We start from the raw sequence: 12,641 nt of genomic DNA, 5'->3' as shown, positions 1-12,641 counted from the left end.
GGGAACCCTCAGAAGTTCCCAGGCCAGAGGCTTTCAACTGATGATGCCCATGAGAATGGTCTAAGAAGCTTTTCAAAATCCTCAAGGCCAGGCTCCCTCTGAGAGACTTCCTGAATCAGAAAATACAGGGACAGGCCCAGGCATATGATATTAAGCTTATGCTTGAGGCCACCAGGAGCTGAAATCCAAACTATAGAAACCATCAGTAGCACCACATCTAATACAAAGTAGGCAGATCTTGGAGCCTACAATCCTGGGTAGGGAGGGGAGAAAGAAAGCTAGCATAAGGCAGGGGCTCCCAGATTTCCCAATACTAGACTAATAGTGGGAGAAAGTGGCCTTGAACTAGGGCCCTAGGGCTGGGGGCTCCTCCTTACCTGCTCTCGTTTGAGCTTCTCTCTCTTCCGAATCAGCTCAATCAGCAGCCGCGCCCGCTCCAAGTCATGCCGGAGCTTCTGCCAATACTTCAGCTCCTCCTTCACTGCACTTGTCTTCTCATCCTGCTCTCGCTACAGGAGGGAAGAGAAGAGGGACTAGGAACCTCCTTCTTGCAAAAGTCCTCTCCCTGTTCAAGCCTCACGGGGCTGCAGCAGGTAAAAGTCTTGTCCCCTTCCTTGACCCACAGTTCCAAGAGCCCTTCCACCCCTCTCTACCCCATGCCTTCCTCCTGAGCTGCCCCAGTATTACAGCACTGTTTCTTCATTATAAAGCAATAACCTTTGCTGGAGTAGGATCTGGGACTGCTTCCCCCTATCCCCAGGTATGCCAGAGAGCAGCTATGGCCCTCTGGGTCAGAAAGAATTTCATAAGAAAACTGACCTCAGGGGTGAAAAGAATTTCACCCTAGAGCTTTCACTTGGCTAGAAAACAAAGCAAGGTTCTTACTATAAGCCTGAACATACTCTGGTAAAACAACAACAAACAAATCACGATTCCTGCCCTAGAAAAAATTACAGTTGGAGTCAGGGGAAGGGAAGAGACCTAGAGCTTGAAGCACAAGGGCATATTAGCATAAAGATAATACAAACTAATAATATAAACTGGAAATAAAATGCTAAGAGGATACAAAATAGAAGATCTGAGTAGGTGGAGGTTAGATCAGAGAAGCTTCCTGGTGAAGACTCTTACTAGAGTTTAACATACAGGTAGGTGACAGACATGGATGGGCAAAGTAGTAAGGATGGTCTCTTCTGGAACCAAAGGGATGAAAGGGGCAGAAATGTAGAGGCAGAATTAGTGATTCTTTGCTTAGTAAGTGAAACAGGCTGGCCAGAACAGAGATGCTGGAGAACTACAAAAGCCAAGGAAGATCCAGGATACAGCTAATAAGAAGCTTCAAATGTAAGGCAAAAGAGCCTTAACTTCGCCTGCCTAGAAAGAGGAGTATATTCTGGAAGAGGAAGTAAGAGAATGGAAGAGCAGGACATTGCTCACCTAGGCCTTGCTCCTCTCCACAGTCAGACATTCCTGCCCCAAAGCCAAGCTTATAAAATCAAGAACTAGGCCTTTCCCCAAAGGACAGATGCCCACCAATGTCCATGCCAAGCACACCTGCCCAGATGTAGGCAGCACCCTCCCTCTACAACCTCTTGGCCATGGAGGATCCCAACAGCATGTGAATAAGAAACTACCAGTTGATTGGGAGGCCGAGGCGGGCGGATCACGAGGTCAGGAGATCGAGACCATCCTGGCTAATACGGTGAAACCCCGTCTCTACTAAAAATACAAAAAATTAGCCGGGCGTGGTGATGCATGCCTGTAGTCCCAGCTACTCGGGAGGCTGAGGCAGGAGAATGGCGTGAACCCGGGAGGCGGAGCTTGCAGTGAGCCGAGATCGCGCCACTGCACTCCAGCCTGGGCGACAGAGCGAGACTCCGTCTCAAAAAAAAAAAAAAAAAAAAAAGAAACTACCAGTTGAAGATCAAAGAAAGAATTAGAGGCTGGAGATCACCTAGAAAGCTATTGCTGAGATTAAGAGGGCATGGATGAGCAGGAGAGCTGCAGAATGAAGACAAAAACCCATGTTGATAAAGCCCCCAAAGCAGCTTAAAGGATGATTAAAAATGGCCCTTAGGGAGTAAAGAGTCAAAAGTAACTCCAAGGTGGGGAACTCTTGACATGAGTCCAGGAGGGAGGGGAGAGCCATAATGATGGGGAAATAAGTTTACTGAGAGGAAAAAAGATAATTAATTTCCAATATTTGAGTTACAAATTAACAACATCCACATGGAAACATCCCTGAGGGACTGATGGCAGAAAAAAGGGATGAGGACAAGACAAAAAGTCTGGAGCTGCTATTACAGTTATTGTCAATTATGAGATTGGACATGTTCTCCAAGCAAACGAGCAGATAGCAGAGCCACTGAGAATGTTACCATTAAAGAGCAAGAAGTGGGATCAGCATAGGGTACAGTCAGAGAGGTAGAAGCAGCCGGAAGTGGTATCACAGAGAAGCTCTTAGACAAAGTCATTTGTGGTGTCAAATGCAGCCCAATGATCAATCAGGTGAGAATATAAGGAAAGACTTCCTAGGAGAAGGTAGCTGATGTTTTAGGGGAGGCTTCAGTGGAGCAGGTGGACCAAAAGGTTCAAGGGGGGCCAGATACAGGCTTATACTTCAGGAGTTTAGTTATAAAAGGCAAAAGTGAGATCAGACAGAATGCAGAATGCACCAGACTCACATAAAGCTTTGCTTCATCTCTGGAGCAGCAGTGTGGGAACACTTAAAGGCAGAAAGAATAGAACAGGTAAAGGGGGAGAAAGAACTAAAGAGTTAAAATAAGAGAAATTAGGAGCAGAAAACATTAAACATGCAGCAACTCCAGTTGCTAATGGCTAACAGCCACCACAATTGGACAGGCTGTGTGCTACAACTTAGATCGTAAATTTGTGTATTTACTATGAAACATGTTTTGGCAGATGGCAGTATAATGTCTTGAGGAAAGGGCACCTTTTCCTAATTAACACAATGTGGCCACCCTGGCTCTCATTCAGCCTACTTCTGGCTTTCTGCTACATCTAGAGGATTTTCCCCACATATATGGAAAGCTAGGCATGCTCTCCACTCTCCCCTAGAATTCTCTACAAAGTCAAGCCTCATCCATCCAGAAGGAGCTGCTTGAAGATCTCTGCAGTGCTGGGGGTTGTTCCTGGGATAGGCCACCCAGACAGGTAGGCAAAGGCTCCATGGAGGGATCAAGAAGGGGTGCCAGCCCCACCCCAACCATCATTCCTTTTCCTTCACTCTCCACCTCCCTCTACCAGCCTCAAATCACCACTGCACCTACCTGCTCAGCGTTTCTTTGGGACTGCAGATGGGAGTGCAAGCGCCGGATAAGAGGGACACCATTCCGTGCCTGCCGCTTCAACAGCCAATAGTTGTGAAGCCGCTGCATAAACTGGTTTTTCCTCTGAAAGGAGAGACCACTACAGATCTTGTTCAACCTTGAGTAGAGGCACACGGAAGTGAAAGACAAGGTCAGTGGGCAGCCCAGATTACAGCCTATGCATCCTATCCAGACCTGGTTCATTTCTGAACCTTATACAGGAAGACAGAATAAAATGGCCAAATACCTCACCTCAGAGAAAGGCTTGAAAAGGACAGTAAAGTTAAGCAGCTCAGATTCAGCATGAGTTATTTCATTTGCTTTTCCACCTCTTGCCTTGCAGTCCTAATCCTCCAAAAGAACCATCTCCCAGAGTCCTGTTTCCTATGGTCCCAGACTTCCTCGTTCCACGTACGGACTGAGAAACAAGCCTATGCCTCAATACCCCCAGCCTCCTCTTATAAAAGCAGCGAAAGGGAACAGGAACTTGGGTAAGCTATGGTTAATGTGGCCACTATTTCCTGCCTTCTGCGGCTGAGAGTCCCATCAAACCAGGGGGTAGCCCACAACCAGGCTGAGCCCAATGCAACCCCTTAGACTTGTTTGACGTCTGGTTTTTCATGGTATAAACCTCAACAGCCTAAAAATGTTGTTTAATTTTGAACCAAATGAAAAAAAAATTGGATCTAAAGATGTAAGAGGATGGGAAATGTGAAAACCCAGCTGGCTAAACTACTCAAAAGTCTTAAGGTCAGGGTTTAAGCCAGTAACTCCTTGGGGGAGGAAAAGGGGTAGGAGAGGAACTAATGCAAGCCTATAATATCTGTCTTTAATATCCATATTGCAAGGTGGGTATCATTATTTCCATTTTACAAAAGATGGAAAGGCAGCATAGGAACAGAAGCTGAATAAACTGTCAAAGTAACTAATACAGCTAATAAGATGGTGGATCCAGGTTGGATTTGAATCCACTATCTCTCTGCTATACCACGGTACATCCCCAGACTGGTTATCCACAGGGTAAGCAAGGCCTCAGTGCTCTTGTGGTGTTTCCTCTCCTTTTTCTCTTCATGCCACTCCATTGAAACAAAGATAAGCACAGCTAAACAAGTTGAAACCTTAGAAGGATGGGCATGTTGGGCAGGACATTGCTCACCTAGGCCTTGCTCCTCTCCACAGTCAGACATTCCTGCCCCAAAGCCAAGCTTATAAAATCAAGAACTAGGCCTCTCCCCAAAGGACAGATCCCGACCAATGTCCATGCCAAGCACACCTGCCCAGATGTAGGCAGCACCCTCCCTCTACCTCTTGGCCATGGAGGATCCCAACAGCATTTGTGCAGGTAGGGAAAAGAACAGCAATAATAAAATAGCAGCAGCAGCAGTAGTCACCATTTATTGAGCACTTACTATTTGCCAGACACTGTGCTAAGTGCTTTACTTATATTATCTCATTTATTTCTCACAACAACTCTATGTGGTGGGTTCATTTACAAATAAACTAAGGCTTAGAGCAGCTAAGCAACTTGCCAAAAGTCACAAAGGTACTAAGTCACAGAACTGGGTTTCAAATGTAGGTTTGTCTGGTTCTTAGCCAGCAAGCTCTGCTGGCCCCAGCAAGAGGAATCTAGAACAACATATATGTCAACCAAAGATTCTAGCCTCAGGGTAAAACCACCCTACAGATGGGAACTAAGCATCCACCCACTTACCTCAGGAAAAAGAATAACCTAGAACAGCTCTGTGACTAGAAAACACATACAGAGTCACTGAAATTCTAACTTGGGTAATAACTGGCAATAAGAGCCTCCCCCTTCTGATCTCGCACTTATGTCTTCTTCCCAGCCTGGCAAGTCTGGTTGCCTATTCATAGCTCTCACACAACTCTTTCCCCAGCACTCCTTTCTCTCTACCCTTCTCATCAAGAGAGACGGACTACAGGAATGCAACCTAGAGGCATCATGAGCCCCAGCTCTTGTGGTATAGGGTCTGTCACTTTCCACCTGGTTCCATCCCTTAGAACAGGACATGGCATGTATTAAGTGCTCAATAAATATATCATTGAATGAATAAAGGAGTGAACAACTTTACCTCCCTTGGCCGCAGTTTCTTCATCTGGGGGTGTGGGAGAAGGTGCAAGGACTACATCAGATGAACAGTCTCCAAGACTCCTTCCTGCTCTAACAGTGTATACTGTTTAATGAATACCACCCCTGAGATGAGCCTCTGCTAGGAAATCTTCCCTATCTCTTGCTTCTCTGCCAAGCTCCCATCCCTCCAATGGTTCCAGATACCTCTCTGATGTTTTAAAACAGGTACCATGGGCTCTCTACAGACTCAATGGCGGGGGCGGGGGGGGGGGGGGGTCCACAGAGCTTAGCTACACAGCTGAACTGAATGATCCTCTTATCCCTAAATCTAAAGCTTCAAGAGGAGGAATAGCATGTTCTCTCCACACCACCACCCCCCTCATACCCAGGACAGAACTTGCTGGACAGCAGATGGCCATGCCGATCCTCTGAAACAGTGGTTCTTCACTGGGTAATTAGTTCTACCCTCCCCAAGGGTTTTTGAAAACATGCATGAGGAGTGTTTGAGTTTGTCACAAAGACCAGGCAATGGGGGAGGGGATGCGACTGGCATTTACAAAGACCAGGGATACTAAACATCTAGAAATGTACAGGACACTTCTAATAATGAAGAATTATCCTGTCCAAAATGTCAGTTAGTGCCCCTATTGAAAAATACTCTCTTAGATATCCTATCACCTGAGTTTCTAAGTAACTTAAGTGTTTTATTTCACTTTGAACTAAAGGAAATACATTACTCTGAGGGCAAAATCAAAACCACAAACCAGGCCAGGTGAGCCTGGGGTCAAAAGGAAGAGTTTAAATTTGGGGAGGAGGATATAGTGTCCAACTGTGTTAAGCGAAGGCCTGGCACAGGGCCAACACCAACCCAAGAAGAAACCATGAGTCCCTAAGGAGCCCTTCTGGGCATGCTTACCTGTAAGAGGGTATCTGTGGGACAGCGAGCATGGGGAGAGTGGAGGGTGTGTCTTGGCCTGCTTCCTCTGACTCCTTCTTGATCTTCTGCTTCAAACTCATCTTGCTTTTCTTGGGCACTCCCTTGAGGGGGCCACTCACCCCGCCTTGGGCTTCCTGCTCCTCTTCCTCCACCTCTTCCTCTTCTTCCTCCTCTCCATCACCCTCCTTCAGCCCTTCCTCATCGCCAGTCTCACTGATGCTTCTAGGGGAGTCGCCCTTCCTCCTAGCAGTGGCCGCACCTGGTGGCGAGTGGGCCTCACAGTAGGCAGTCTTGCGCACTGTAAAGATGGTGCCATTGAGGCTGGTTTCGCGCATGGGCTCAATCTTCATGAAGAGCCCAGCCCGCTGTGCACATGTCACATGGAATGCTGTGTAGCAGTTCACCTTATGGCACTGGATGGCTGCACCTAGCCCTTTCTGCTTGCAGATATAGCAGGTTAGTTTCCAGCGGGCAGGCGGGATATTGTCAATGCCCTCAATAGGTTCCAAGAACACGGTGTTAGCAAAGCAGACTTCAGGGATCCAGATGGCACACACCACATGGGCCCAGTGCCCATCACTGGTCTGTTTGAAGGCGCCACCCTTATTGGGGCAAAGGACGCAATCCACAGGCCGGGAGGGAGACTGCAGGCAGCAGCGGCATAGCCACTGGCCCTCAGGGATGTATGGGACGCCATAGCACTCCTGGTGTACAGCCAGGTTGCAGATGTCACAGAAGAGAATAACATTGCTATTGTGACATTCATCATCCAGGCACACACAGCAGAAAGCGTCTTCATCGATGAGTGACTGTTGGGCCCCACTGCTGCGACTCTCCAAGTATGACTCTTTCTCAAGCCGGTCTACCAGCAGCTCAAAGGTATCTGCAGACACCAAACTGTGCCCATCTACTCGCCGTTTTTCATTCACCATGTCCAGCCAGGCAAGGTCCTCCTCATCCATGTCATACTCTACCTCTGCATCCAGGTCTTCAGGTGGCTTCTCAATGTAGCGATAGTAGGCAGCAGGCAGCGGGGGGGCTTCTGGCTGGATGCCTGAGTCCACCATACGGAAGCTGGGCTGTGGGAGGTGGAAGGAAGTACCAGATGCATGCTTGGAGCAGGATTCCTTCTTTTTGCCCTTGGATGAGGGTTTCTTGGACTTGCCAGGGAACTGAGGCTGTTCACTGTTTTCCTTGTTACTATTGCATTCGGTGATATCCTGGGCAGTTAGCTCATCCTCAGTGATGATTTTGAGTGGGTCATAGATGCTGATACGATGCAGGCGTCCATCAATGTCTACCTCGACAATCCGCTGGGCCTGGGCATATGTCAGGGTCTCCCGGGTGGGTGAGCACTTGAGACTGTAGGGGGACGGGGAACGCCGGCCCTCGGCATTCTGCCGGGACTTCCGACGAGGCTTCCTCATGGCACCTGGGAACTGAGGGGACAGGCCTAAGGAGAGAAGGCCAGGAGACTATGAGTTGGATGCCCTTATGCACCCATTCATCCTCCCATATGATCAAGCATCCACCAAGAGGACTGGCTTTTCCCTCTGTCTGAACAACTTGCCCCTCAGGCATCCACATGGCTTGCTCCTTCACTTCCTTTGAGTCTTTCATTTCTTCAAGTGAACAACACTTCTCAGTGAGACCTTCTCTGACCACTTTATCTAAAATTGCAAATCCTTTTCCTCCACCAGCAATCTACCTTTCATTCTGCTTTATTTTTCCCTTTAACATTCATCATCTTATACCATGCTACATAATTTACCTACTACTATGTTTATTGTTTCCTTCCTTCCACTAGAATATAAGCTCCATGAGGGGAAGAATTTTTGTTTGTCTTGTTCACTGCTGTATCCCCATTTCCTGGAGCAGTGCTTAGCTCCTAAGTAACCACTCAATAAGTATTAGTTGAATGAAAGAAGAAATCAAACACACATGATCCCTGCCCTCAAGGAGCCCTGTCTAACTCAAAAGACAGAAAAGTAAGCAGATTATTACAGTGTAACATGGGGAAAGATCTAATGTTCTAATGATGTACATAAAGCTGTGCGACAGCTAACTATGGAAAACACATGTAGTTAACGGTTTAGAAAAGAAAACAAGAAAAGCATCCACTGTCAAGCTCTGTATGTGAACAATGGGCCCCATCAGAGGATCAAAAGTCACTAGAGTCTTCTCCCAATATCTCTTACCACGATCAGAAACCCTACTCCTTGACCCTGCCTAGAGGTGAAGGGGTGAAGGCATCTGAAATATCTATGATACATGGTCTAAGGGCTTCAAACTACAGTATGCAGGGTATTCCCTACAAAAGGCACCATCCAGGACAGCGGTCCCCAGCCTTTTTGGCACCAGGGACTGGTTTCGTGGAAGACAATTTTTCCACAGATGAGGGTGGGTGGTGAACACTGTTCCACCTCAGATCATCAGGCATTAGTCAGATTCTCATAAGGAGCATGCAACCTAGATCCCTCACATGCGCAGTTCACAGTAGGGTTCGCGCTCCTATGAGAATCCAAAGCAGCCGCTGATCTGACAGGAGGCAGAGCTCAGATGGTAATGCTCGCTTGCCCGCCACTCACCTCTTGCTGTATGGCCTGGTTCTTAACAGGCCACAGTCTGCGGCCTGGGGGTTGGGAATCCCTGATCCAGGATACACCAACTAGTACATTTCCAGGCAGAAACAAACCCTAGAAGCTCTGAGAGTGGCTCCAAGAGATCTCTGAAGTTATAGTGGCCTGTCTAGGACCTTCATTCGACCTAAGGCCAAGATGATCTGGGCAGTATCTGAGGTAAACTCTCAATGCATTCTGTTACCTCAAAAGTCTCTCCCAGAACACTCATATCTAGTCTATCCTTGTACAGCCAAGAGAAAGTCCTAGTTTCCCCCATCATTCTCTGGATGACAAGCTCATAAGGAGCTGCGGTAGGCAGTTACCAAGGCTGTCACCACCAGGAGAGACCTTTGGGGATACAGGGCCCCATGGTGTGGGCAGACTTGGAAGGATATGAACAGAGAGAAGATTTCAAAGAGAAAAACAATTCATCGCCTTGGTTGCAGGGTCTACCATCTATATAAAGTAGAGACGGTGATAATAAAAGCACTTTTTCCAAACTACAAAGCCCTCTTACTTTTAATATTTCTCACAACTACCTTAGGAGATGGTGTAGCTATTATCATCTACACAGAAGCTCAGAAAGATGTCACTCAACCTAAAGCTAGTAAGTGATAACGCTACAATTTGAACCCAGGTCTTCCGATGCTCAATTCCTCTCAGTGGGAATTAAGAACACCACAGAGGTGCTATGGTCTGGTACAAAACGAGGCTCTGGGGCAATCTAGGTTCTAATCTTGGCCCTCTGTGACCTGGAGAAAGTCCCTTAAGCTCTCTATGCCTCCATACTCCATCAGTAAAATGAGGGTAACACAATCTAGCTCTCTAGGTGCTACTTGTTAATAAGGTATTATTAACATCTTTACTTGAAAGGCCTTCCAATCCCAAAGTGTGACTGAAACAAACAAAAAACCAATTTGGCTGAGGAGCAGTGCCAGGCGGGCTGGCACACACCCCATTTGGAGCCAAAGGAAACAGAATCATCGCAGCAGTTCTGTCCGGGTTCCAGAGGTCCTTGGCTACTGGATTCCTTACAAATGCCAAGTCCCTGGGGGCAGACAGGGCCAACAGACCTGCTTCATCACCCACCCCTCCAAAGGCACCGAGGCCCTAGAAGAGGTGAGAACATCTGCCTCCACACCGACCCCAAACAGCGCAGACAGGCGGTGCGGCGCCCACTTTCATGAAAGCCGCTCCATCTTCTCCTTCCCCACCTGCCACCTCCTCGGCTGCTCAAGCATCTCTCGACCATGCAAGACTCTACACAGACGTGTTTTGTCCCACCCACGCCTCCAGACACCGGGGAGAAACTCTAGAGGGGGAAGGGACTGCTGATGAGGGAAATGAAAAGAGTTTCGCCCACAAGGAGCTTACAGTCTAGAGTTTTTTGGCGGGAGTTTCTCAACCTACACAGCCCTTCCCACATACACACCTCCAAAATATCTCCAACAACCCCCGCGCCCCCAGATTTCCCCTCGGCACCCCCTGACTCCTCGCTCACCCACCCCATCCAGGTCCCCGGAGAATGAGGAGCTTCTGCAATTAGACTGTATCCCCTGCACCTCACACAAGATACTCAGGAGACAAGGAGGACCCCAGCCAAGGCTCCTGCTCCTTTAAGGGGGCACCTCTTCCAGAAGAATCTTGACCCCTCGGAGAAGAAAGGAGGGAAATAACATCTCCTCAGAGGGGAGGGGCGAGCGCACCAGAGACAGCCTGACGTGGAGTCCGACCCTCAGACAGAGAAAGCGAGCGCCAGCGAATGAGCGGGGCGGAGAGGCGAGAACCCATTGGCTGCGTCACCTGCCCGTCAGAGGGACCCAGGGGACCAAGGGCCGCTCAAGGGGCGGGACTCTCGCCTGGCCAGGCCAATTGGAAGGCGTGGCGGGGGCGGGGCTTAGCGGCTCGGAATCCAGGGCTGGGGGGGAGACAAGATGGCGGCTGCGGGAGGGGGTCCTCGCTTCTCAGCTCCCCCGCTCACCCGCCTTCTCCTTCCCTGCCGCCGCCCTCGCTCCAGGAGAGAGCTTTCGCACCGCCCCCGCCCTGCTCGGAAAGCCCCCCGCTTCTCCGGTTTCCCCCCGTGCAGTCCCTGGTCTCCGAAGGCCCCGATGCCCCCGCCCCCGCTCTGTCCGGCCCCGCTGCCGCCCCCATTACCTCAGCCGCCTGCCCGGCCCCACCGTTCGGGGCCCCTGGGCGCGGGCGGGCAGGCCGCCGAGCAGGTCGGCGCGGCCCGGGAAGCGGAGCGCGGTCTTCTCCCGCGCCTGCCTCCGTGGCCTCCGCCGTGCCCCCTCCCGGCCCGCGCTGGGGCCCCGGCCCGGCCGCCGCCGCCGCTCCCGGGGGAGGAGGGGGAATGGAGCCGCCGCTGCTGCCGCTGCCGCCACGGAGCCCGGCCGAGGGGAGGGAGGGATCAGCCCCCAGGCAGGATCCGCCCCTCCGGCCTCCCCCCGCCACCTCCACCCCTTCCCTCGCTCCCTCCCTGACTCTGCGGGCTCTCCCGCTGAACAGGAGCGAGAGCGCGAAAGAGGGGGAAACGGGAAAAAAATCCCCCCGCCCGTGCCTGGCGCGGCGGCGGCCGGGGCGGTGCGGAGAGGAGCGCGGAGGCGCCGCCGCCGCCGCCACGGGGCACCGTCCCCGGCTCGGCCTCACGGTGGCGGTGCGGGCGCGGCGGGGACACCGAGCAAGAGACCGGGTCTGCGCCCGCCGCGATCCCTGCGCACCACGGCCCTGCCCGCCACGGGGCGAGCCCGATAAGAGGGCTGTGGACGTTCGGGTCTAGTTGGGAGAGACAGGGGTCCCTGACTCTTGAGCGGTCAGTCATTTCCTCCCCAGTCCTTGTGGGTGACGTGGCTACGGTTTGGAGCAGCAAGCCCCCTCCCCGAACTAAAGGGCCTCTCCAAAGGTTAAGCCAGGGCAGTCGTTGAGGTCAAAACCAATATGTAGTTTCTTGACTGCAGGTGCCCAGAAAGTCGCGTCTCCCCTAACCCCCATGCCCAGGACCTGAGGACAAAGGTCTAGCGATTGTCCATCCCCTCCCCCAGTGAGAACAGCCGGGAAAGACCTGCCTTTGTTGTGTACAGGTGAGCGTCTTGTTCCGCACCACACATCTTTTAAAAAAAAAAAAAAATCTGACTTTCCGTTTAAAAGGAGTAAACAAAAGTTTGATAGTCTGCTTAAGCATGCCTGGTAACTCGTCTGTCACTGTGGGCATGGGAAACACTTTAAACCTGACTTGGTTAATTTAATGCACTAGGCGGCTTTCTAAAAGATGCTTGACAAATGGCAGCATCAGACCAAACTGGCTTTTGTTTTGATCTAAAAAAACAAAAAAATAAAGAAAAGGGCTCCATTGCCACCCCCTTTTGCCTATAAACTGGAAAGCTTACCTCATGTGACTGAAGTCTTAAGCACCAATACATAATGATGTTTATAAAGGACGTATGGATAAGCTGCCTGTAAATGTGAAGGTGAGTGACAGTTTGAAAGTGTTTCCTCTGCCGGCACTTGTGGTGTAGCTGGTGAGACTCAATTTCTTTCTTGGTTCTGATGATCAAGGACATGTATTCTAGAGTCAGAAGGATGAAGGATAAAGTCTTAGGATCCAAATTTTCTGAATGTTTAAAGTGAACATACTGCTACTTTGGAAGTATAGATGTTATACTAAGGAATTT

General features: G+C 50.0%; 2 protein-coding genes across 9 annotated transcripts in view; one reads left to right on the top strand and one right to left on the bottom strand.

Annotated features, from left to right (window-relative positions):
* The window catches only part of BRPF3 (bromodomain and PHD finger containing 3), a 35,920-nt gene extending 24,655 nt beyond the window's left edge, over positions 1–11,265 (bottom strand). For 5 of the 8 annotated variants that reach the window (XR_008625603.2, XR_008625602.2, XM_055113516.2 and 2 more), the window contains exons 1-3: positions 6,332–7,805; positions 3,288–3,444; positions 378–509 (exon numbers count right to left, since the gene is read on the bottom strand). Coding sequence is in view for 6 of the 8 variants with exons in the window: in XM_055113516.2 (XP_054969491.2) it covers positions 378–509; positions 3,288–3,444; positions 6,332–7,779 (1,737 nt within the window). In the remaining 2 variants the exon portion in view is untranslated. Of the gene's footprint in view, positions 1–377; positions 510–3,287; positions 3,445–6,331; positions 7,806–10,478; positions 10,593–10,679; positions 10,719–11,127 lie in introns of those variants that run through there. The other 3 variants (XM_034961946.3, XM_055113515.2, XM_014345336.5) reach the window with 3 other exon arrangements.
* LOC134730495 (basic proline-rich protein-like) overlaps positions 10,699–12,641 on the top strand; it is an 82,384-nt gene continuing 80,441 nt past the window's right edge. The window contains exons 1-2 of the mRNA XM_063604870.1: positions 10,699–11,662; positions 11,928–12,050. Coding sequence (XP_063460940.1) covers positions 10,736–11,662; positions 11,928–11,954 — 954 coding nt within the window. The 5' untranslated portion in view covers positions 10,699–10,735 and the 3' untranslated portion in view covers positions 11,955–12,050. The remainder of the gene's footprint in view (positions 11,663–11,927; positions 12,051–12,641) is intronic.

Source organism: Pan paniscus, chromosome 5 (assembly GCF_029289425.2).
Source record: "Pan paniscus chromosome 5, NHGRI_mPanPan1-v2.0_pri, whole genome shotgun sequence".
NCBI lineage: Eukaryota > Metazoa > Chordata > Mammalia > Primates > Hominidae > Pan > Pan paniscus.
The sequence above is the reverse complement of the archived record's forward strand: the minus strand, read 5'-3'. Positions and strand labels throughout refer to the sequence as shown.